The sequence below is a fragment of the Stegastes partitus genome, unplaced genomic scaffold (assembly GCF_000690725.1).
Source record: "Stegastes partitus isolate 25-593 unplaced genomic scaffold, Stegastes_partitus-1.0.2 Scaffold1641, whole genome shotgun sequence".
Taxonomy (NCBI): domain Eukaryota; kingdom Metazoa; phylum Chordata; class Actinopteri; family Pomacentridae; genus Stegastes; species Stegastes partitus.
In genome coordinates, this window is record NW_007579372.1 from 126,853 (window position 1) to 150,598 (window position 23,746).

At 39.5% G+C, this 23,746-nt stretch overlaps 1 protein-coding gene across 1 annotated transcript in view; it reads right to left on the bottom strand.

Annotated features, from left to right (window-relative positions):
- The window catches only part of LOC103371764 (ADAM metallopeptidase with thrombospondin type 1 motif, 6), a 43,082-nt gene extending 20,333 nt beyond the window's left edge, over positions 1 to 22,749 (bottom strand). The window contains exons 1-7 of the mRNA XM_008301198.1: positions 22,744 to 22,749; positions 21,505 to 21,612; positions 17,095 to 17,240; positions 14,143 to 14,206; positions 8,125 to 8,227; positions 6,813 to 6,946; positions 485 to 608 (exon numbers count right to left, since the gene is read on the bottom strand). Of these exons, the coding sequence (XP_008299420.1) occupies positions 485 to 608; positions 6,813 to 6,946; positions 8,125 to 8,227; positions 14,143 to 14,206; positions 17,095 to 17,240; positions 21,505 to 21,612; positions 22,744 to 22,749 (685 nt within the window). The remainder of the gene's footprint in view (positions 1 to 484; positions 609 to 6,812; positions 6,947 to 8,124; positions 8,228 to 14,142; positions 14,207 to 17,094; positions 17,241 to 21,504; positions 21,613 to 22,743) is intronic.
- Between the last annotated feature and the right edge of the window lie 997 nt (positions 22,750 to 23,746).

Here is a 23,746-nt window from a genome sequence, read left to right on the forward strand (position 1 = left end):
GCACACAGTATTTTTAGATGGTTTACCAGCCATACCATAGAAGGAGAAATATGTTTTCTCTCTCTCTCCTCTGCTCTCTATAGACGACCTCAGGCTACAGCCAACACCAGGTCCCTATCTCTACTCCTGATTTCTTCACCCCATGATGTAATTAATTTGAAAAGTATTATGTTTTGATCTATATTCTGGCAACGTAATTCTAAATAGCTAAAAACATATGCTCGGCCGGTGGGTGACAAAGGCAAAAAAAAAAAGCACACTTCCATGAAAGATTATCTTTCTGGCTTCAGGGATGTACTGGCTTTTAGACAAAAGCTGCTTTGCCAAAAAGGACGATGAGTTTCCTCACAGTCATCTCCGGTGAGTTTAAGTTTGTCACATGTGGTCATCAGACCAAAACATACTATCGCTGCTCTGCGATATGTCAGTGGAGCTCTAACAGAAACCTGAGGTGACCTGAAGCAGCCAACCTGGAGTTACACACCTCCTCTGGGCAGGGAATCGTTGAAGAGTCCCTCGGTGGCCTCGCAGGTGCTGCCATCTCCTCCGCAGACACGGCATCGATCCTCCTTAGCATCAGAGCCCAGGATGTTATCGCAGCCCACATGCTTTGAAGCCAACAAACAAAGCCAGAGAATGAGAGTCAGGCTTGTTTTAATTGAAAACTGGAGAAGGGATTTGGATTATTTAGCACCGTTTCACTGTGAAAATATGAGTTTGTTACAAAGCAGAGGTCAGATTTCAGAGCACAGGCTTCACGGTCTTAAAAAATAGTTGGAAAATATGTTTATCCACTTTCCTGCTGAGAGAAGATTGATTCCACTCTAGTATTTATATTCATTAAAAACAACATAACTATCTCAGTTTTTTAAATGTCATAAAGCTAATTTTGTTAGCTCTGGGGAAAAAATGCACTGATTAACCATTTTGTACTGCATGAAGCTAAATGAACTTCCACTCGAAAGATTAACATTTTAAATGAAAGAAAAACAACAACAATAAAAAGTCTGACAACCCATTATGAACTATGTGAAAGATCTACATGTAACAGGGAATCATGCAGAAGAATAATTGGTTGGTTTGGAAATAAACAAAGATATTGATGGGGGGAAAAATGAAGCAGCTGAGCAAAGCATAAAGACTGGAAACAGGAGGAGATTGCCTCTGTCTCAAAGTGACAAAATATACCACCACCCCTACAGTTCACTAATTAATGCATTGTTTAAATTAATAGAAAAGCTGGAGTTCCAAAATGGCACATTGTGATTTTATAGGGTTTCGTAGAGGTGACAAGACTCCAGCATCTGTACGAAATAAACACAAAGACTCAATGTGTTTATGACTGAGCTTTACAGCTGCTGGTAAGAGTATGTTGTCGCCTTCAGACAGAGCCAAACTCGCTGTTTTGACTTATTTAGCACCGTTTTACTGTGAGTTTGTTGCAAATCAAAGGTCAGATTTCAGAGTGCAGGCTTCAGGCTCTGAAGTAACAGTTTAACATTTTGGAAAATATGTTGATTTACTTTCCTGCTGAGAGAAAATTGATACCATTCTGGTATGTATATTCATTAAAAACAACATAACTATGTCAGAATTTTGTAAATGCCAAAAAGTTAATTTGTTTTGTTCTGGGTAAAAAAAAAAAAAAAACAACAACTCACAGACAAACCATTTCGCACTGAATGAAGAAAGATGATGTCAAACGTTCCACTAGAAAGATGAACATTTACACGGAGAGATAAACACAAAAATATGAAACACTTTTGGTAAAGATTTTTGCATTCAACAGAGAATCATAGAAAAGGATAATACTTTCTTATTTTGTTGAAATAAGCTAAATTAGTTTTGAATGACATACTGGGATTTAAATGCTTCATTTTGTTAGACTACATTTTCTTCTCTCCTTCTTATTCACTTTGTGTGAGGAATGAATATGTAAAAAGATTTATTATGGATGATGGATATGGATTGAATAAGAAGAGCAGGGCACTTTATGTTGCTTCTTAGCATAAAGACTGAAAACAGGAGGAAACTGCTAACCTGCTTCTGTCCAAAGGTAACAAAATAACACAAACATTGCACATTGTGGTTTTACAGAGGTGACAAGGCTCTAGTTTTTATATGGATTAAACAACAGTTTTTGAGCTGCTGCTTGGACTGTAGTGTCACCAACAAAGCCAGGCTGTTTCCAGGTTTTATCAGCTGCTGGCTTGTGAAATAATATTTAATAGAGTGGCACTGATCTTCTCATCTAATTCACAAAAACAGCAAATAAAGCAAATAAACACATTTTCACAAATGTTACACTGTTACTTAAAAGCCCTGTTCCTTTAAAAAAAAAAAAAAAACGGAGCTAAAACAGGAGTGACTGGCACAGTGAGGGGGATTTTTTAGGGAAGGATTTGTCGTGTTTGTTTATAAAGGAAGTAACCAGAATACAATGCCTTCCTTTTTATATTTATACAGCATTCACACAGTCCTGAGCAGCTACAGTCCTCTACTGTTTCAGCAGCTTAAGTGGAGACACATCTTACTCCAAATTCATACAATTTACGAAAAAAACTAAAAAGTAGAGCTTAAGTTATAATTTCCATCCATCCATCCATTATCTATACACCACTTAATCCTCACTAGGGACCCTGGACAGGTCACCAGTCTATCACAGGGACACACTTAGAGACAGACAACCAAGCACACTCACATTCACACCTACGGACAATTTAGAATCACCAATTAACCTCAACATGTTTTTGGACTGTGTGGGAGGAAGCCGGAGAACCCGGAGAGAACCCACGCTGCACGGGGAGAACATGCAAACTCCACGCAGAAAGATTCCGGTGCCCCCACCGGGACACAAACCGGGGACCCTCTAGGCAACAGTGCTAACCACCGATCTACATTGCAGCTCCATTTTGTGAACCTTTACACGATAAATACACCATTTCATAGGAAAACATTTGATTTTTGAATCAATTTGGATCAAGCTGTCAGTACTCAATTTATCAATACCAAAATATTTGGTTAAAGAGAACAAATCCCACGAATTGTCTTTCAGGCCACTGAGCTCCACTGTTGTGTTCAGCGACGTTCTCAACATACTAGATAAGAAATTCACAAACAAATATTTGGCTTTAGCCCTAAGGAAAAACACAATATTTATCTCATACATTAATAAATAGCTAAAGTTAAATTAATACTTGCAGCTACAGCTGTAATTATTAGTCACTTGGTAGTTTTTTTAGATCATAAAAATTATGTACTCAGAGTTTAAACTGTTCAGTGTAACTGATCTAAAATGTGTTGGCTTGAAATAAAATTTAATATAGAGGCCGTATGAAGCCTGTTAAATCTTTATCTGTGCTCAATTTGGAGTGATTGCTTCATTTATTGATTGGTAATGCCTCGGAGCGTCATGGGAGGAACAGTGCTATTCAGTAGATTTTGACTGAAGGTTTTCATTATGTCATTATTTTTCATTACTTAAGGATCTTTAAGGGCTGCAACACCAGCAGTGTTTTCTGTTGATGGTTATATCTAATGCAACATGTATGCAAAGGAAACGTTCCTCACGTGTACATTTTATATTAAATGTTCTAAACATGAGCATATGTAAATGCTTAAACTTATGACAGAGTGGAGAGTGTTTACTGGTTCCCATGTGCAGAGATTTTTTTGTGTTTAAGTTATTTTGCTTCGAAAACGTATTTTTGCACTTTTTTGGTCTAGATGTACATTGTCTTCACAATCTACCCTTCAGTTAACCTGCCTGTTCAAATAACTTTGCACCCAACTTTTACAGTTATATGAAAAAAAATGGAAAACTAGCTGCTAAGTTTGTATTCATATTTAATGCAAACAAATAAATGATTCGTGATTGTGGCCTCACAGTTATTCTAAGTTCCAAATAGGCAAAAGGTGAATGTAGGGGTTTATCAAATTAATTATTCAGCAATTTATTACCTTTTTTTTTGTTGTTGTTGTTTTCTACACTAAGTTAATTTAAAATTGCGTTCGTAAAGCAGTCGCCTCTCTGTGCCTGTAGTCATGAGTAACAACCAATCAACACTGCACCAGATACGTTGAAAAGGTTCACTTTTAATTAAACATATGCAATAAACCAGTTGTTGTTCGTTTTGATTACTAATAATCAGCATCGGCCCTGAAAAAAACACATCAGTGAATGTTAAGTGATTTAGTTTTTGTACAATACTACAACAAACGACAACACAAACCAGTGGAACTAATGTGTTAACTCACGACTAACTCGCTAGACTGCAAGCGATGATTAAAACAATAATCAGTTATAGCTCTACACTGCTATGAATATGAGTGACATAGCAGAGACTAAATGCAGTGCACCTTGCAGTAAATGGAGTATTTCTGGACACAGCTGCAGTCTCTTAACTGGGTCATAACAGCTTTATCAACTGCAGCAACAAAACCCAAGTTTCCAAGTGTGTCAGGCTGAATGTTGGGGAACTTTATAGAAAAATGATGCCTGCGAGATCTAAAATATTTTCATTTGATGGCATGTTCATAAAAAACTCTTAGGTTTCCATCCAAAAAAGACAGTGTTCCTGATGGAGAAAGTGGGACTCGAGTGCAAAAATATAAATCAGAGGAAAAGGTGGCACTCCATAAAAAGGTGGAGTTTCTCTAGGTTGAATTATTATATAGATTTAACAGAGTTGGATTAAGCTTATGGTGTGAGACAATGAGGTGATTTTAAAAGCTACTTAAAGAGGGGGAAAGTGTATGTTAATGCTATGGGAAGGATTCCTGTTGTCTCTGACACTCCTTTGGATCTCAGCTTCTTTGTAATGTCTATCACTTTCTCTTCTGTCTCTCTGTTATTCATAATCTGTCTCTCTGTCTCCACCACATGTGCACAGTCGTGAGTTTTGAGTGTTTCTGAGAGCTTTCCAAGCAGACAGAGATTTATCACAGTGTGGCAGCGAAGCCAGAGAGCTATAGCCTCTGAAATAAAACGACGAGCTGGACTCAGACTGGAAACAAACCTGTAATGCTCCTCTGGTAGGGAATATTCCACCTCTTGGAGTTTTTCTTCCCATTAAAACACACATCATGTTGTGTTTGTATATTAGAATCAGAGTAATTTCGTGGGCATGGCACCCGCCTTTTCATGCCAAACAGGAATCAAATCGTACGGTCAGGTGGAAGTCAAAGCAAATACTTGAAGTGAGGAACCAAAAAGTTATTTCAGCTGCATCTCAGAAAATACTCAGAAACCCTCATCCACACACACAAAGTGCACAGAAATGATTTATGCTCATGAGAACAAAGAGAGCACCAGTTGCCAACCAGTTTCAATAAAATCTTATTTGGCTTTGTTATTAAATCTGCCTTGTCAAATATATATAAAATCATTATTCAATAAAAAAACAATGATTTTTGTGTTTTATTTACCACAAAACAATCCGAGCTGAGGCTGCAGAGGCCTGATAAGAGTCTCGTTCGATCACAATCAGCAGCTCAAAGGCCTGATTGTTAGTGCGGTTTTGTGCTTTGGCTGTTGTGTTTATGTGACCAGTATCTAGCAAGCAGAGCTGCCAGCGATAAAAACTGGCTCAGAGGCTGAGAAAGGTCACTTATTGCAGAGATAAAATGTCACTTGAGCAGAAATTTGAGAAAATATCAGGCTTTGCGGCCACACACAATCACAAGAGTCACGATGCCAGATTCCATTTGGCACAGTGAAAGATTTGGCTTCAGCTCATTCACAGTAACAACTCGTCACATATGGATGCTTCGTCACAATTTCGATGTACTGAGTTTAGTGTATGTCTTTTGATGTCAGCGGGTCAGTTGTTGTATAGACTGACATAACCCTTGTAAGAAGGGTGGAGTTGCGGTTGATCCAGGATAACGGGGTTGTTTTTCAATGTTGTTTGCTTATTGTTCAGCTTTTTTATCATTATTATTTTCATTTTCAGTAGCTCTTTGGTTAAGTTTACGCACCAAAGCTACTGCTTTAAGGTTAGGAAAAGTTGATGGTTTGCGCTACAGTAGACTCTTTCTAGGATGACCTGACAGCCTGGTGGCTGTTTGGTGGCAAAAACCCTGAACAGCAAATCCCTGATTAGTATTTCCCATTGTAAACCATTGTTGCAAAGCAACATCAGTTGCACAGTACAGCACATTTTAACAACAAGGCAATTCAAAGTGCTTTACACAAAGCAGAAAAAGCATCAAGACAAAGTATAAAAAGGACATGAAGCAATAAACAAAAAAAACATTTCAAGACATAACAGTCTTAGAGTAATAAAATGGAAAGTAAAGGTTATAGTGCAATTTAAGATATTCAGAAGCCTCAGATTTGGTTTAATGTAAGGCAGAGGCAAACAGATTAAATCAGAAGGACTAATTATTTAGTTTTGTTATCACGATTTTCATTTTCAGTTGCTCTTTTGTTAGGTTTATACACCCAGCTACTACAGAATATCAGAAAATAGGGATCACATTACATCATTTATTGTAAAGAACTTTGTAGCTTTGTTTTCAGAAGGCGCAACACAAATAAAGTTATTATCATTAATATTATTAATCTATTGTCAAAATAGTTTACTGGATATTTTTCTGTTGATTGACTAATCACCTAATCCACTATTTGTTTAAGCTGAGGAGGTAATTGATACAACATGGTTGGAGCCTTGAGATTAATATTGTAATTAGCTGTGATTTTCCCTGCAAAAGCTTAATGAAAGAAAATAAAATGGATTTCCAAAGCACACCCCATGTTTGAAAGTGTGGTTTTGGCTTTTAAACAGCTTTTGAAAGCAGCGCCTCCTTACCTTGCACTCTCCATTGATGCAAATGTCGAGAGAGTCAGCCTGACAGCGGGTGCCATCTACGACGGCAGGAGAGCGCTCTGTGTAGAAGTTATAACCCTCTGCCAGGCAGTTCAGAGCGCAGGGCTTAACACCACCTGGGTTGCACAGCACACACACACACACACACACACACACACACACACACACAGTTATTATTATCTGTAATTCAGCCTGCACACAGAGAGCAGACAGCATGACCTGAACCCTGTCAGGCCCCAACAGCACGTAGAAACCAGCAAACACTGGTGTCATCCCAGGACTCACAGCCAGCTCTGGGATCTCCTCTGCACTTGTTGACAATAATAATCATGTGGAGGAAAGTCAGCAGCGCTCAGATCTAAAAGGCCGAAACCTGACGTCACTGTAACGCTGACACCAGGAGAGACAGCGCGGCCTGCCAACAACAATTAACACTGACATCCACACGCAGGTTATCTGCTGTTTTTACATGACGGCTCCCAGCCCACAGAGCGCCGCAAGTCAGGAGGTGATGGATTTGACATAACAGACCCCTTTGATAAACGAGATCAAACTTAAGCTCCTCCATCTCTGAAGGAAAATAAGAGCTGTGTTTACATGCTTCGAACTTTATCACTTTTCTTTGAGATATTTGTGTTTTTAGTTAAGTGGATATTTTCCATGATCTGCAGACATCAAGGGGAGAACTTAGAGGGAGAATGACACAAGGCCTGCACTCCTCAACTCTGCCAATAACTGAGCGTACAACAGCACTTCCACCCTTTCTGGCTCAGTCACATGGAGCTGATCCAGAGAAGACAAAAAAAAATAAGCCTCAGTGCTTCTTCTGGGAGATTCTTGACTTGAGATGTGTCAAGATGTCAGTTCAGCAAGTAAAATCTCCCAGTTTGGACCAGCAGCAGCAGCAGCAGCAGCAAACCAGTGACTGCTCAGTATACAGGAATCTGAAGAATTCTCTACCCATCAAACAGACGTTCCCTCTGTTGCTGTTAACAGGGAACACAAGACAGACCAGCCTGCAAACTGTCATTTGTGACACAAAAAGGATGACAGAAGGGTTTTACAGCTCAGCAGTTTAGCCTGGTAATAAGATGAGCATTTATTGATGATTCAAATGCGAGAGAGAGGTCAAATCTGGTCAATACTTTAAATGCTAGAAAGTTTGGTGCATTTAAATTATTCTGTCATGTTTTTTTTTTTCAGATTCTGACAGCATCTCATTTAGAAATAAATAGTTTATGTTGTAGGGAAAAGAAACCAAAGCTATACTGTACAAACAGCAGGTGAAACTCACCACCAGTGTAAGGCTTCCAGTTGTAGTACTTCCCACGGAAAGGCATGCTGTCAAAATCGGCGCACTGCTTCTCTCGGAAATCACGAGATCCCGCAGGGCAGGCCTGCAAAAAACAAATGAAATTAATGACTTTTGGATATTTAAAGGACAATACTAGGGTTTTTACACGTTTCATCCTTGTTTGTACATATTTTTAAGAACTGAAATGAATAAATCAGTACATATGTTGGAATATTTAGCACTTAGCCACTGATTCACCTCTAATTCATCCTTTGTTTTTGCATGCTGTACCCATCATAGATAATCATACCCAACTTATGAAGATGCACATTGGCATCCATGGCCTTTTCTCTTTCCCCAATTTTTTAAAAACATTTTTCAAGGTTGGCTCAGATTTTTTGATGTTTTACATGGTACAAAAAAACAATGGGCAGAATATAATAGCTTTCTAAACTCCCCAAGGATGTCTGCATTCAAGCTTCCTCCTTTTCCCCTACTTGTATTGAGACACAAACAGTATGTCACTAAACATGAACATCCATCCATCCATTATCTATACACCGCTTAATCCTCACTAGGGTCACAGGGGGGCTGATTTAGGGTGAAGACAGGGGACACCCTGGACAGGTCGCCAGTCCATCGCAGGGCCACACTTAGAGACAGACAACCAAACACACTCACATTCACACCTATGGACAATTTAGAATCACCAATTAACCTCAGCATGTTTTTGGACTGTGTGGGAGGAAGCCGGAGAACCCGGAGAGAACCCACGCTGCACGGGGAGAACATGCAAACTCCCCGCAGAAAGATCCCGGGTGTCCTCACCGGGACCCTCTAGCTGCGAGGCGACAGTGCTAACCACCAAGCTACATTGCAGCCCTAAACATGAACATATTTGGTTAAATAAAATAAAAAATAGCATCCGTTTTCTTTTACTTCTTCACAAGAGCAATTGAACCACAAAATCCAAAGTTGCAATGACTGCTGTATGTTTATTTTTGCAGAATTTTATTATTGTAGACAGAGAAAAATCTTTTAAATTATTTTTATTATAATTCAAATATTGCAGACATAAAAAGCCCAAAACTGTGTTTCTGTATACTCTTGTGCACAATTTGTAAGAAACAAAAGAGAAAAAAATGCTTTACAGAGACTGAATCCTGGGATACCAAACAATGTCCATTTTGGTGACATAGTGTGAAACTGAAAGACAGGAAAACAGAAAATGCAGGTGTTCTCAGGGAGTTTATGAGGTTAAGAGTCTGTCAGTTGATTTTTGTGTAATATGGAAACTGATAAAATAAATAGAAGAGGAACAAGGTCCAAAAGTCTGAGTGTGCATTCAAAAACTGTTCTAAAAATGTAAATGATGTGCAGTAAGGAGCTAAAACTTGCAGACACACTGGTATGGCCCTGAGATGCAGGATCGCATGTTGTTGCCATTAGAGTAAGTGAATTATCTGTAAAAAAACTATTTCTGTTTTTGCACAGACAACAGCTTTATTAACAACTGGACAGAGTCCGTATAAAATGTCACATTTTATTTTCACACACTAAAACAGACTTGTTTCTTGGAAGTTCCAACTGAGAGCCGTGTGTTTTGTGTTTGGAGGGATTGCTCATGTGTGGATTTATGATGGATAATGAAGCATTTCTTTGGCTGCATAATTAGAAACATAAACAGAGCCAGAGGAGGTAGAAAGGCCAGCACGGTGCAGGCTGGTGCAGGCCTCACTCTGGCTCTGGACTTATCTGGGATGGCACTCCACTGTGTGGATACTGCTCGAGTAAGAGGAGGTAAAAAGTGGAAAGAAAACACTTTATTGGTGTGAAAAGGTCCTCAGAAACCCCAAAATGCTCTCCCTCAGGACAAATAAAAGCTCTCGGGTCAAAGCTGTATTTCACATGCTGAAAGTGTTCCATGTTGGAGCGGGCCAGGGGGAGGCCAGGCCACTTTCATTACCACTCAAGTGTTTTGCCAATATGGCAGCTTTAAACTTGCACATCAAACATGTAGATCGAGTCAGAAGAGACAGAATAATATTGTTGCAAGTGTGTGTTGAAATGACAACGCAGGGCCAAATGAGATTAACACGTGCTAACACGTGTTTGAAGAAAGGAAAAACTTCATCGATCACATTAATAAGGCTGAAAGTAAGCATTATTTGCATTATCAATTACCCCTACTGACTGATAGTTAAGTGTATAAAATGTACGAGAGTGTAACCAGAGCAGGTTTGGCATTTCTATGTAATAAATCACTTAGAGGCAAAAGCTTTATATAATAGGAGACAACACCAGTGTCCTCAAACTACACTAATGTTACACATGAAACTCAACGTATTAATGTTGTCTGGTGCTGTATCATGTCATCGGTGGTTCTTGAGAAGCTTTGTCAAGCTGGAGGAACTTCAGAAATCTTAGTTGTGGCTTAGAGAGAACTCATTTTTTCGCGTGGCTCTGTGGACGGCTGTCGGATGGATTTCTGCCTCAGTCAGTTCACCAGTTTGGTTTAAACTGAAATAGTTCAACAAATACTAGATGTGCTAAATACATGCCATTAAACTAACACTAAAAGATGGATGAATCCTAGTGATGATTTTTCTTCTTCCACCAGTGGCAGACTGACATTTTTTAGGTGAGAAGTAAGTGGAAGGATTGTCATTAAATTTGGTATGACCATTCATGTACTTCTGAGGATATTTTTTCCAGCAAGATGTGTCATTTGTTTGTCTGTTTGTCACCAAGATTACACAAAAACTACCAAGCTCATTTTCATGAATATTGGTGGAGAGGTGAAACATGGACAAAGGAAGAATATATTAAATTCTGCCAGAGAAACTGTAAAACAGAGCATTAGCCTTGGGGAAGGATGCGCTTTCTGAGTGTCATTCAAGGTTGTATTTCATTTTAAACTTCTTTTTTGTCTCAAACTAACAACATTCCCTTCAGCCTCAGCTCTACTTCATGTTTACTGCAACTGCCAGCTTTCTAACACACTTAAATCAGATGGTTGGCAGGGTAGATATTATTTTTTTGCTAATCGTATGCATCTTAGCATTACCCTAAAGTACTGTAGTGCCAAAGTAAATCCTCACAGGAGCACTAGCTTTGTTTTAGACACGACTTTAAAGACCTCCTTCAGCAAAAATCAAGGTTTGTATCTTGGTAATAGTCCATATTGGGGTTTTTTTAATTTGCTGAAAGACATAAGATAAGATAAGATAAGATAAGATAAGATAAGATAATTCTTTATTGATCCCCATGGGAGAAATTTGCAAAAAAACAGTCAAACATTACTTAAAAAAATGTTTTAAAAATGGACTGTTGTCGCGAAGTTGTTGCAACAGGCTGCTGACCTCTCAGCACCTGGAATTTGTATTTTTTATTTTTTATTTTTTTTAATCATGAGCGAAATAAGCAGAAAACACCAAGACTAAGCATTTTTACCTTAAAACTTCAGTGTACTGATGACAAAAACACAGATTTAAACTTCTGGGGTTACATACATGGCAAACCTACGGAATTAATCCTGTTAACTTGCAGGTTGAGGCTTCCTGCATCATTCTTCTTACTCAGAATCACCTCTGATTTAAACATGTACGGCTCATCCACTCCAATATTACAACTTGCCATTGTGTACCATAGAGTAAGTTTGTGTAGTTGGAGTATGTTTACAGTGACTGAACTCAGTCATAGGTGAGCTGGTGTGCTCGGCTGCAGCAAGCAAAGAGGAGTGGACGGAGAGAGAATAGTAGTTCCATGAAAGACATTTTCAGGCAGGATGAGATTATTTTCATGGATTTCTAAACTTTGAGACACAGAGATGAGTTTTTAGGGGCAAATCAATAATCGGAAAAGAGCTTATTTGTTACAAAAAGCTGCTCAACATGGTACCGAATAGCTGGTCATATTCTCCTTTCTTTTTATCTGATCAGACAGCGCCTAACTTAAATAGAAATCTCAACAATGACAGACAAATAAATCTGGACAAAGTTCACATAAAGTTGGTTGTATTTGGAAAAGAATGAACATTTCAGGTGTTTGGTCTCCATCTTTTTGGATCACAGAACAACTTTAAAGACAAATTTGTGGTTAGTATGTCCTTGAAAATTAACATTAGGAATTTGCAAGATGACAAGAAAAAAAAAAAGGTGAGCAGCAGTTTTGGATCACCACAACAACGGCAGAAAGTTTTCAGGGAAAGCTCACAGAGCTGACCATCGTACATGATCTGAGCTTTGACAACGTTGTAGTGTTATAAAAGTGGTACACAATTACAGTGTTGACACAATCTATGTTTGTAGGTAACAGTTCATATGAGTTCACAAGAGAAAGTATCAGTTTTTAACATGGATATGCTAATCTGCCACCTCATGGATATTCTTTTTCGTTCCAGAGATACACACAACACACACAAATAAATATGCTAACAATGATGCTGCCGTTATAACCAAGTACATCGGCAGACTTAGTCTTGTTAGTCTGTCTCTTACAGTCCCCAAACTTCATGAGAGCACAATATTAAATAGCTGGAGTATCCCTTTAAAGTCAGCTATAATCTACATACAGTATATACCAGTGTCCCACTTTCCAGTCATAAGAAGAGTCCCTCTCCAGTAGCTCTACCGTGAAGCAATGTGCGAATAAAAATATAAGTAACCTCCCACAGGACAAATGTAGTAGCAACAAGAAAGGAGAGACATGCAGTTAACAAACAATATCTGACCAGTGATCAAAATGAAAACAGCAATGTATAAACCTCAATGTATGCAAGTAAGATTGTGAGTATTTGTCATTGTGTCTACATCTGGTGCTCTCTCCGTCACACACACACACATTTCCTTGGATGAGGTGTGGTCCGTGTGATGAAATAGCGGTTTGGGACGTTGTTTGTTTTCCAAAAATAACACTCAGTTCTTGCTCTGAGCTGTTATTTTTAAGACTTGCGGTTAAATGTCCACTAGGGCCCTAACTATTTCAATTTTCACCTAGTGAAAAAAAGGCCACCTAGAAATAGTTGAACAGAGATCTCAGCTTGCAGCCATGTAAAATATTTGTTTAAAACGTTGCTCCAGACCTCAAAAAAAAGGCCTGTGAATTGCTTTTCGTGAAACACACTCTGAAACTGTCAACATTGTTTGACTCAAGTGAAATGTCACAAACAATATAGGAACCATAAAGAGACAAAGGGGCGAATAACCTCAAAGTCACCAGGGGAGTATTGAATCACTGCCTGTGCACTTTTATCATTGTCCGTCCGACGTTCCAGGAAGAAAATATGTCAGAAAGCTTAAAGGCAGCGTGATGCTGTGAGCTGATGTGCAGCCTGTAAAGCTTTTTCTATGATAACATGTTCTGCAGAAGAAATGTGGAGCAGCAAAGAGGAGATTCAGCAGTTTGAAAGTCACTTTGATTTAACCCCCTGAGCTCTAAGCAGTTTCTGGGCATTTCTTTTTTTCATCCTATCACATATTTACTCATTGTGGACTCATTTTTTAGTTCAGTATAAAGTCCTGCACCTCTATGGAAACAGCACAGGCATGGCTAGAAATAGAGAGAACTCAGAAATGTCATTTGCGCATTAAAACACAGTTGAATAGCTTTGTAACTTGCCTCAACACTTTTCTCTATCTTTGTGAAAACACAGCCTGCAGTTCAGCCCAGTTCACTTTGTCATGTGACTGTTGGTTGCAGCTGAGTTCTTAATGAATTCACCATTGCACCGTGCAGTGCAGAATTTTATGGTATTTACAGAATCTGATTAGATTTTTGGTAATAATATCATTATTTTAGGCTTAGGTTTGGCTAAGTGATGCATTCAAGGATTGTCAGAAAGTTACAAATCTGACAATTCTTCCTTTTTTACAGTTTCTGGCTCCAGTAAATGCTGTAATTTTGGCTAATTTTGTGCAGACAATGTGTTCATCTGACATGGCAGGTGGTTTTGGGGTTCAGAGAGTTAAATACTAAGCAGAGAATAAAGCAGGGAGGTAAAGAAATGAAGAAACTCACGTCAGTGTTACAGGATCGGTATCGCTTTCTCTCTCCGAGACAGTACTTGCCTCCTCCAGACGGGCTGAGAGACACAAGAGAATTAAATGAGAGTGGAATTGAAAAGAATGCAAAATCACTATAAATTACAATCACTATTTCTTCAAAGAAATTATCTTTAGGACGCAGAGAATGCATAGGGAAAAGTTGGGTAACGACAGGTCATAAAACAGGCCTGAAAAAGTCTCTGCCAGAAGACAAAGTGTGTTTGTGTGTCTGCATGTGCTGCTTTGCTGAGCATGTGTGCCAATGATTCATTCATGAAATCCAAGCTGCTCTAAGAGCTCTTAAGTGTGACATGACATTTAGATTTGGGAGAGAGACTAAAGTCTGTAACCTCAGAACGACTCGCTCTTTTCCCTCATCCACTCTTCACTACACATCTACTACATCTCCAAAAGGTTTGTTTTTCTTCTCTTATCACCTCTTTCCTTCTTCTCACCTTCATTAGCCTCCATGACTATTTCCACTTCACTGCAAAAAACTGTAAGACAGCCTGTGTAATGAATGTGTTCGAAGCTGGTCTGCCTGTGTTTTTTCTGCCTCCCTCCTCTTTGCACTGATGCCTGAGCAGCAGCGATCACCTTTCACAGGTGTTCCACATTATGCTGGTGCCTTCTCCTCTCCCCCCTCGTCCCTCCTTCCCCCCTTTTTTTCCCCTTCCCTCTGGTTCACCCTGGCTCTTTCTCTTGTCTTCCCATGACGTGTTTGACGTAATACCTATCTTCCAAAACAAAGGAATGCAACGATGGAAGAAGGATAATGATCCCAGATGTCTGCTTGCCAGCCAAAGATGCACTGGTCAATGATTTGTCTAGCGAGGACACATGGGAGGCTTTAAAACAAAACTACGCATCGCCATAATCTTTGGGAGAGAGACAGAGAGAGAGAGAGCTGTCTCTTAACTTATTGCACATGCTACATCACCAGGACTATCTTAAACTGCATGAGGACACAGTAGTAAAGGCTGAACTGAACTGAACTGAACTGGCTCCTACAAAGTTATTTGCGCAAGAAGTTGTGCTCTCAGCAGCTAATATGTTGTTGGTTGTGGTTTTAGATTGTTATTCCATTGAGACTTTCAGGTGTGTTTTCTTCACTGACAGTCTGTCATTTTGGTCGCTCCTTTCTTTTCCCACCTCAGATCACCCCGAAAATGCTCAAATTCAGCAAAACATCTAATCCAGACTTCAAACAGCACCCTCTCAAAGCCTGTATCTCCCACTTCTGTGTGTTTATGCTCTGCTTCAGTCTGTACAACTGTTGTGTCATTTCAGCCACTTCCAGGTTCACTAAAAGTGAGACATTGTGCACTCTGTCTTTTCCTTGACTTGGAAATTAAGTGGTAACGGCATGTTAAATTTCCTTTTTCAACTGTCTTTAAACCTGCGTCTGAAGAACAGCTGCTGAAAATAGCAAACAGTTTCTTCTTTAAACACCCAGCAGTTGTGGAGCAACATTATTAGTCACTGAGAGTCCTGCTTCTGACGTCCTGACAAAAGTAATATAACCCTGTTCAGGACTTTTGGGGTCTTTTGGACCCCAGGCCATATGGTATAGGTGACAGGTATTGTTTTTTCATTTTTGAAGATGTTTTTTCTTTTTATGGAAATATTTTGCACATATTTCTTCTAAGTATGGCAACATGAACAGCCTTATTAGGGACAATCAAATATTCACTCTCTTTTAACTCCATTTTTGGTCTCTACCATCTCCTGTGTGGAACATCTGGTTCATCAGCTGCTAAATGCTCCAGACTGTTCAGCAGCTCATCTCAGACTATGTCCGTCCATTGTTTTCACTGAGCAGGTAGCAGGATTTTAGAGCTTTTCAAGCCAAAATAACACGATGAGAACAGACAGAGTGAACCAAAACAGTAAAGTTGCAACCGGAAAGCTGATTAGTGACCTGAAACTCTCTAAAGCTTTCATCACACACCAGTATGAATGCAAATGGCACCCATGGATGCACAGTTTTTGTTGTGCTACTTTCCTTGTCTGGTGAAGTCCAAAGGGACTTTTGCAGTAGGTTGTATGTGCATATTCTGCACATACACACTACTGCCATGTGTGTTGTATCTACACCACAGTAGGTACATTTTTTGCCCTCAAAAATGGACTTGAAAGACGTTGTACAGGAGCACAAAGTTCCGTTTGACTTATGTTTTATTTGAAGTTTGACTGACTGCTCAGCTGATCATTCCCTGTTTGGTTAGCAACCTCACAAAAGTCACCAACGCAATGAACATGTAAATCCTACTTTTGACTAAAAACACAAACAACTCCACAAACATGCAATAAATAAACACAATAGGGACTTTCTTCCCCACGCTACTGATGCTTTGTTTGTGTAGCTACATTCTGTGGAAGGGCAGGACAAATACATTTATAAGCCATCAATGTCACTATGAACTACGGTCAAGTTCTTCAGGAAAGTCTGCAGATATGTAGACTCTCAGAAAGGGTGTACAATGTTGGGGAAAACTTGACTCCCTAAAAGTTACTGAGTCCATGAGTGCAGAAATCGGCATTTCAGACCACTGCACCATATGTCACAAAAGGCACTTTGAACGGTTTATAAGTTACGTAAAATGCTTCATTACGTCCTGCAGGAGTAAACAACAAAAAACATTAGAGGAGCTTAAAAGTTAATATTTCACTGAAAAGTCATCAAATAGACTGAAAGAGGTTTGCTTTCCCAAAGAAGCATTTAGTCCTGGAAATATTTAACAGCTGAATCCGACACAATCTAATTACCGCTCTATGCTCCCACAAGGATGTAACACACGTTTACACAGCATCCACATGTGCACACACACACACACACGCACACGCGCACACACACACACACACACCTGTAGGCAGAACCTGGATGTGTGTGTTCAGCTTGCTGTGGCTTACTTTGCCTACTTACGCTGGGCTGTCACAGTGCCTCATGGAGGAGGATACACCGCCCCCACAGGTCCTGCTGCACTCCCCCCACAGCGACCACGGCCCCCAGCCTCCGTCCACGCTCTGAGGCCAGGTACCGAATGCCACGCACTCCCCCTGGTAGCACCACTGTCCGGGGAGGAGCACAAACACGCACACACACACACACACACACACACACACACAGAGGTTATTACAGAAACGCTGAGACACATTAACGCGTCTTCACTTACAGAGACTCACAATAACACACAACTTATTACAATGGAGAATAGTTAAGTGTCAGTTTTACAGTTTTCTAACAGTTGTGAGCACACATGTATTTACTTGCATTTGCAAATAGTGAAGTGTAGACTATACAGAAGCTGACTGATGAAGTTTTCCTACAATAACACATTCTCTGTCCCTCCCGCTGCGTGTCTTTAAAAACACACATACACTCAAAGAGTAACTTGTGATTACACTATTACTCACCCTATAATTTTATTTCCGCATTAGTCCTGTTATTTCTCCTCTGCTACCTGTTATTTTCTATTTTGTTATTGCTGTCCTGGTTTCCCCTTTGTCATTTTTTTCTTTTTTTTTTAACTGTTTATGTAACTCAATTCAGGTTGTGTCCATTTTGTCACTGAATAAATACTTCAGCATATTGGAAACAGTTACAGGTTCACATGTTTACTTTTCTAAGAGGCTTGATGCTAATATGCTTAAAATACTTAACTCACAGACAGAGTCCAGAAAGAGTATAATGAGAAATTATTATGTTTGTTAAGTGTCTGAACCCAAAGAAGTTTCTTGACTTTTTTTTTTTTAATCCTGTCACATTTTTATTTACTGTGGAAACGTGACCATGGTAAGAGAACTCAGAAATGTCTTTTGTGCAGTATGACACAGTTATAATGTCAAAAAGCATTTAAAAAATAATAAGAATAATTTAATTTCTTTAATTATTTATTTTGTCTGTCTCTAAGTGTAGAACTGCGATGGACTGGCGACCTGTCCAGGGTGTCCCCTGCCTTTGCCCTAAGTCGGCTGGGATAGACTCCAGCCCCCCCGCGACCCTAATGAGGATTAAGCGGTGGATAATGGATGGATGGAATTATTTATTTTACCAAAAAAAAGGAAACTGAAATCAATATGTACTGTATTTTTCCAAAAGCCTACAGGTGTTACCAATATTGAAAAATAAATGGCGGTGGATCTACACAATATTGATATATTACTACTTGTTTTTCATTTGTTTCCTTTCTATCTGCGTAAACACAGCCTGCAGTTCAACCAAAAAGTACCTAAATTCTTGATGACTAATGACTTGTCTGTTGCACCGAGGAATGCAGATTTCCTTAGTTTTTTTACAGAATCTGATCAGTGTTAACTATTTATTTTTGGTAAATTGATAAATGAGACATGTACAATTCAGTTTTTTTTGATGAAATAATATAATTTTAAATTATCGAAAAGTTAAAAATCTGATGACTCCTGCTCTGATAAATGGTGGCATTTTGGCAAATTTTAAACATAACATGCCTTTTGTAAAGGTAGGTTTTGGGGTTCAGAGGGTTCATCCAGTATCAAATAATAACATTAATATTAATAATAGTAATACAAAACTTTACTGCTTCATACAGAAGAACATTACAAAAAGACAATAAAACAACAGAAAACACAATAAAAACATTAAATCTATGAAAACAAACTAATGAAGAGAAAAGCAAATGATGGTATCTCCAAAAATGTTAAAATGTTCCTTTCATTTATCACTTTAACTAAAAGTTTGCTTTCATCATTTTGATGATTAATAGCCATGTTATATCAAGTCTTGAACGATGGAAGAAGTCCTGGTAAATGATTCTGAATGTTGCTGCATGTGTATTTAATGTTTGCAGGGCACAATGGGGTGGTTTTAGAGGCAGGTGAAGGAAAGAAAGCACTACAGTGTGTTTCAGGAGTGTTACAAGCCTCGTGTTAAGCTGTTCAGAGTTCCAGAGGGGAGAGGGGATCAGAGATCTCCAACTGTGTCAGTAGGTTAATAACCCGCAGAGACCGGGACAGTCAAGGTGAGGGCTACGTTGGGCCACTGTCCTCTTTATCTGAGTTACTCATTCACGTCCTGAGATGCTGTCTAAACAAGATTAGCAGCGGGACAGAGGGATCAGGACACGAAACCTTGGAGTATACTGTCCGTCACTGTGTCCATTTGAACTCACAGTAAAAACACAAAAACTCCTGTCTGTCGGTCAGTTTGTCTCCCTCTGCCCCCTCCCCCAGTCTCCATCCCTCCCTGCTCCTGTTGGAAGGGCCTCTCTCCATTACACGCTGGGTGAGAAATGGCTGACATTCATATTCCTTTGAAGCTGCCCCCGGCAGCGGCAGACAGGGTATGCCACTGGCTCTCCTAAAGCTGCTCCAAAAGCTGTTCCAAAGCCCCCCAGGCTCAACCTGGGGCCCCCTGTGTTGTCCAGGACCCTGTCCGCGGGCCCCGGTCCTCAAAGGCTCCACTGAGCTAATGGTAATGACGGGTGACAGCTCGTGACACTCTCCTATTCTTCCCTTTTAGACCTCGGACCATCCGGTGACAATGGCTGCCGTAATCCGTGTTAAAACTGTCTCCCCTAACCTGGCTGGCATCAACAGCGGGACGATGACCTAAAGCCTGGCCTGCATTAAAGTGTGTGTGTGTGTGTGTGTGTGTGTGTGAGTGCACACTCAGGGATTGGTAACCCTTCCCAGAGTGGAGGCATTGAGGTACCTCCAGTTGATTGTTGCACTCATTTCACATCACCAGGTACTTCATTAAGTATATATGGTGTTAACAAAAGGCTGATTCATCCAAATTACAAAAAACAAAGCCAAAAAAAAGAACTTTATTTATTGCTGAACAATTTTGGGAAAAAAATCCAATTACAGTTTATCTGACAGATACAATTTTTTAAACTTCTGTTTAATATTCACTGAGTAATAGATTTGATATATACAATGAAGCGTTGCCACAAGACACCATCATAAACACAACTGTCACACAAGGAGGATGACGTGAATTTATAAAACCTATGACATGACAATTTAAACTTTGGATCAGACTCTCTTAAACTGCAGCTTTTCCAATTTGATAACTGCATTGGTTTCAATTTAAATTTGAAAAAGATGAATAGTATCATATAAATCCCAGGATAAATGTTTTTAAGCTGTTCTTGGAAGTTTGGAAGGAATAAAGAATCCTGTATTTACTCAGGTTCTCTGCAGACTGACTCAGCTTCTCTCCGCTGGATGTTCATCTGCTGCTGTTGATCACTGCGACAATACCTCTGCCGACATACGTGCAGATATTTTAGGTTTGATTTGTGACTATTTTATTTGAGATATCCAGCTCTGACTCTTCTCAGTAAAATCCCCAAATATTATATAGTTTTATTTGTGTTCACGGAACTAAAAAATACATTTAGATTCAAGGGCAGCATTCTTTCCAAACTGCAAAATATTCTGGACAACACCGAGGGGAAGCTTTAAGGAAATTTCATGAGCACTGTCTCTTCAGTAGAAAGTGATGCCACTGGGAAGTATTTGGCAAATTATCCAGATCACAGCAGCAAGGCCAAGTATATTTATGTGATTCATTTCAGTGCTATCAGTGGATTTCATCGCATAAGCCAAGAAAATTCAACTATGACTTTAACACAAAAATCCACACTGTAGGCTGAGTCCAATCTTTCATCAGAGCCAGAAACCGTAAAAACAAAAATAATTGAATTTTCAAATTCAACAATCAGTCTTTGAATTTTTAAAATGTATGGCATTACAATTACGTAAGATATTTCTGAGTTCTGTCTCCTTCTAGCCAGTGTTGTGCTGGTTTCATAGAGGTGCTGGACTTTATTTTTGCAGTAAAAAAAAACACACACACTGACTCAAAAGATTCCCATATTGAAAACATAAATAAACAAAGGCATTTCAACAAAGTTTTATGTTGGAGTTTGTGTTATTTCAAAATGTTGACAACAAGGCTTTCATTTTTACTGCAAATATATGTCAGCCTTATATGTCTCCTTGATTACTAATAATCTATTTCAGCCCGGAAAAATCCTTATGGGTCAACCCTCATTCATAAGTCAATTGGAGCAACTGCAGAAATGTATTTAATCAAATGCTCAACTAGAGTATTCAGTCATAGGTCTAAGTAGCTAACAGACTGATATCATGGGTCAGCTGTGAGTGTTCAGCTGACAAGAACTTTGCTTACATTTCTTAAGAATCTGTTTCAGGTCAGTTTGTTCATTTCTTCATAACCCTGATCCAACAACATAGTGAGGAAGATATGGAGGCAAGAACAATGTAGGAAAATGTGAGGTGTTTTTTTTTTTTCCTTAATGTGTGTGAGGAACATCTGAAGACTTACCCCCTTCTCGATGCTGCCAGTCTGGCACAGAGTCCCCTCTGCAGCAGGGATACTGTTAGTTACACAGCGGTTGCTTTTGCTAAGGCACCAGAGCTCTCTACACACTTCCTAGGAAAGAAGGCAAAAGCAAGTTGGTCAGAATAAATCAATTCAGAGAACTGAGGGGGGGTTGGATTGTTAAATAAGGGTGAAAATGATTTATCAAAGGCCTCTCGTGGCTTCGTGTTTTTCTTCTGCAGTCTGACAGCTGTGAGAAGAAGAAAAAAGAACACAAACAGCATAGAAATTCATCTATAAATCTACATGATTCCAGATCAAATCAGAGGAGGAGAGGAGTTGATGAGACCACATCAAAACTGCTGAGAGGCATCTAACTTCCAGAGCCCATATGCTTTGGATCACAGTGCATCTTGAGCAATACGCCAAGGGTCACCGGGTGCTCTTAATGTTCTCTTATGAGAAATGAAGAGTCAGCTGGATCAACACCATGACTAACGTTTGCTCACGTTCACCTCAGGACCACACGGGACCGTGACATCAGTTCAAGAAATCCCATTCTGGCTTCTTAGGGGAAATCAAGAGTGAGCAATAGGCCTCCCAAGTCTTAGATAAAGAGGACTTGTAGGCCTAACAAATATCTTTAGTATTACTGAGTGGTCTGAGTAAACATCATCACTCCTCAGTCTAGAACACAAAGAGAATTCATTTAAATAACTAAAAGAAAAGGAGGAGAGCTCTAAGTTGCCCCCAGATAGATAATAGTATAAAGTGAACACATGTTACAAGGACAGCGCTGCACAACCTTGCATTAGATTTCCCATTAAACCAAAGCACGGCTCCTTGAGTCTCGACTTCAAAGGCTTTTACAGGACAATTGTGTACGGCAGAAGAGCAGGCCCATGAAAAAGAGTTATGATCCCACGCATAGATTCTGACCCCCGGGGTCAGTAAATATGCCACGGCCCTGCAGCTCCCTGAGCCTATCCAGATTAAATAAAGCAGCAAACTGCCACTCTCTGGTTGCAGGACTCCCCTCTGCCAGCTGGTTTCAATAAGCCGCCCTGCTGCTCCATTCACTATCTCAGCCATGCTAAAAGGTCAGTGGCCCGGGCCTTAACGGACAAGGATGTGGGCCTGATAGATTTACGCTAAGAGAGAACAAGCTGGCGATAAAAAGGGCAGAGGCGCTGAGAGAGGGCCTCGCTAATACAGCCATCAAAGCCTGTTTGTTTTTCATACCTTCATCTTCCAGGTTTGAAAAAGACTCTTATGCCCATCTGTGTTATAGACTTCAGTCTAACTGAGAAGCAAGATGCATCATTGTTACCAAAGTTTTGCTATAAATTACCCTAACTTCCTCCCCTGACATCTGTATTAGTTTTCCCACCTCTGACAAAGTCTCATGCTGTGATTTAAAGTCTGCGACACCCCCACGGTTCAATGATCTTTAAAATCTTTGAATTTAGCTCAACCCCCTGAAGACATTGGGGGTTATAGTTAGTGAAATATCGCTGTTGTGTTGCTCTACATCAGTGGTTCCCAATCTCATTTTGGCAATGACCCCAAAATTCAAAGAACATATACTTTGAGAACTGTTGAACTGAGCTGTGATTTATCTTCTCTTCTTAGGTTGTTTGAATTTACCTAATTTTGCTAAGAGTTACCCAATCAGAGCCTCACAGCCATCTAATCATAAGGGTTGTTTCTGTTATTTTGCTTACCCTCAATGATGTAAATGTAATACATATAATGTAATTCATAATTCACAGCCTCAACCTGCAGCCTCTGAAACGATCATAAAGTTGAATTAACACCTCTCTGCAGCAGTTTCAACAAAAACTGAATGTTATAACCTCCATGGAGGGGGGATTTATTGCAGGAATCTTGTATTAGACGCATTATTTTTATGTTAGGTGTAGCTAATAAACTCTATGTTTATATACTGTATGTATAAACGACACACCTCTGGTGTTCTGTTTTATCAGTGTAAATTTAGTTGAACCAAAAACCAACACGGTAATAAAAAATGATCTCCAAACAGATGTAATGGCCTAAATGAGGCTTTTTATGCTAGAAATATGGTAAAATAATAAACTGAATAGAGAAAGCACTCCATGCTAGCAGTTCTGTGAGATCGTAGCTGGACACAGAAGAGCTCACAGCACGCTGACACGCTCTGCACGACAATGTTAACACATCATTAGAGTTTATCCTCTGGAGATGATGAATGGAACTTTCAAAA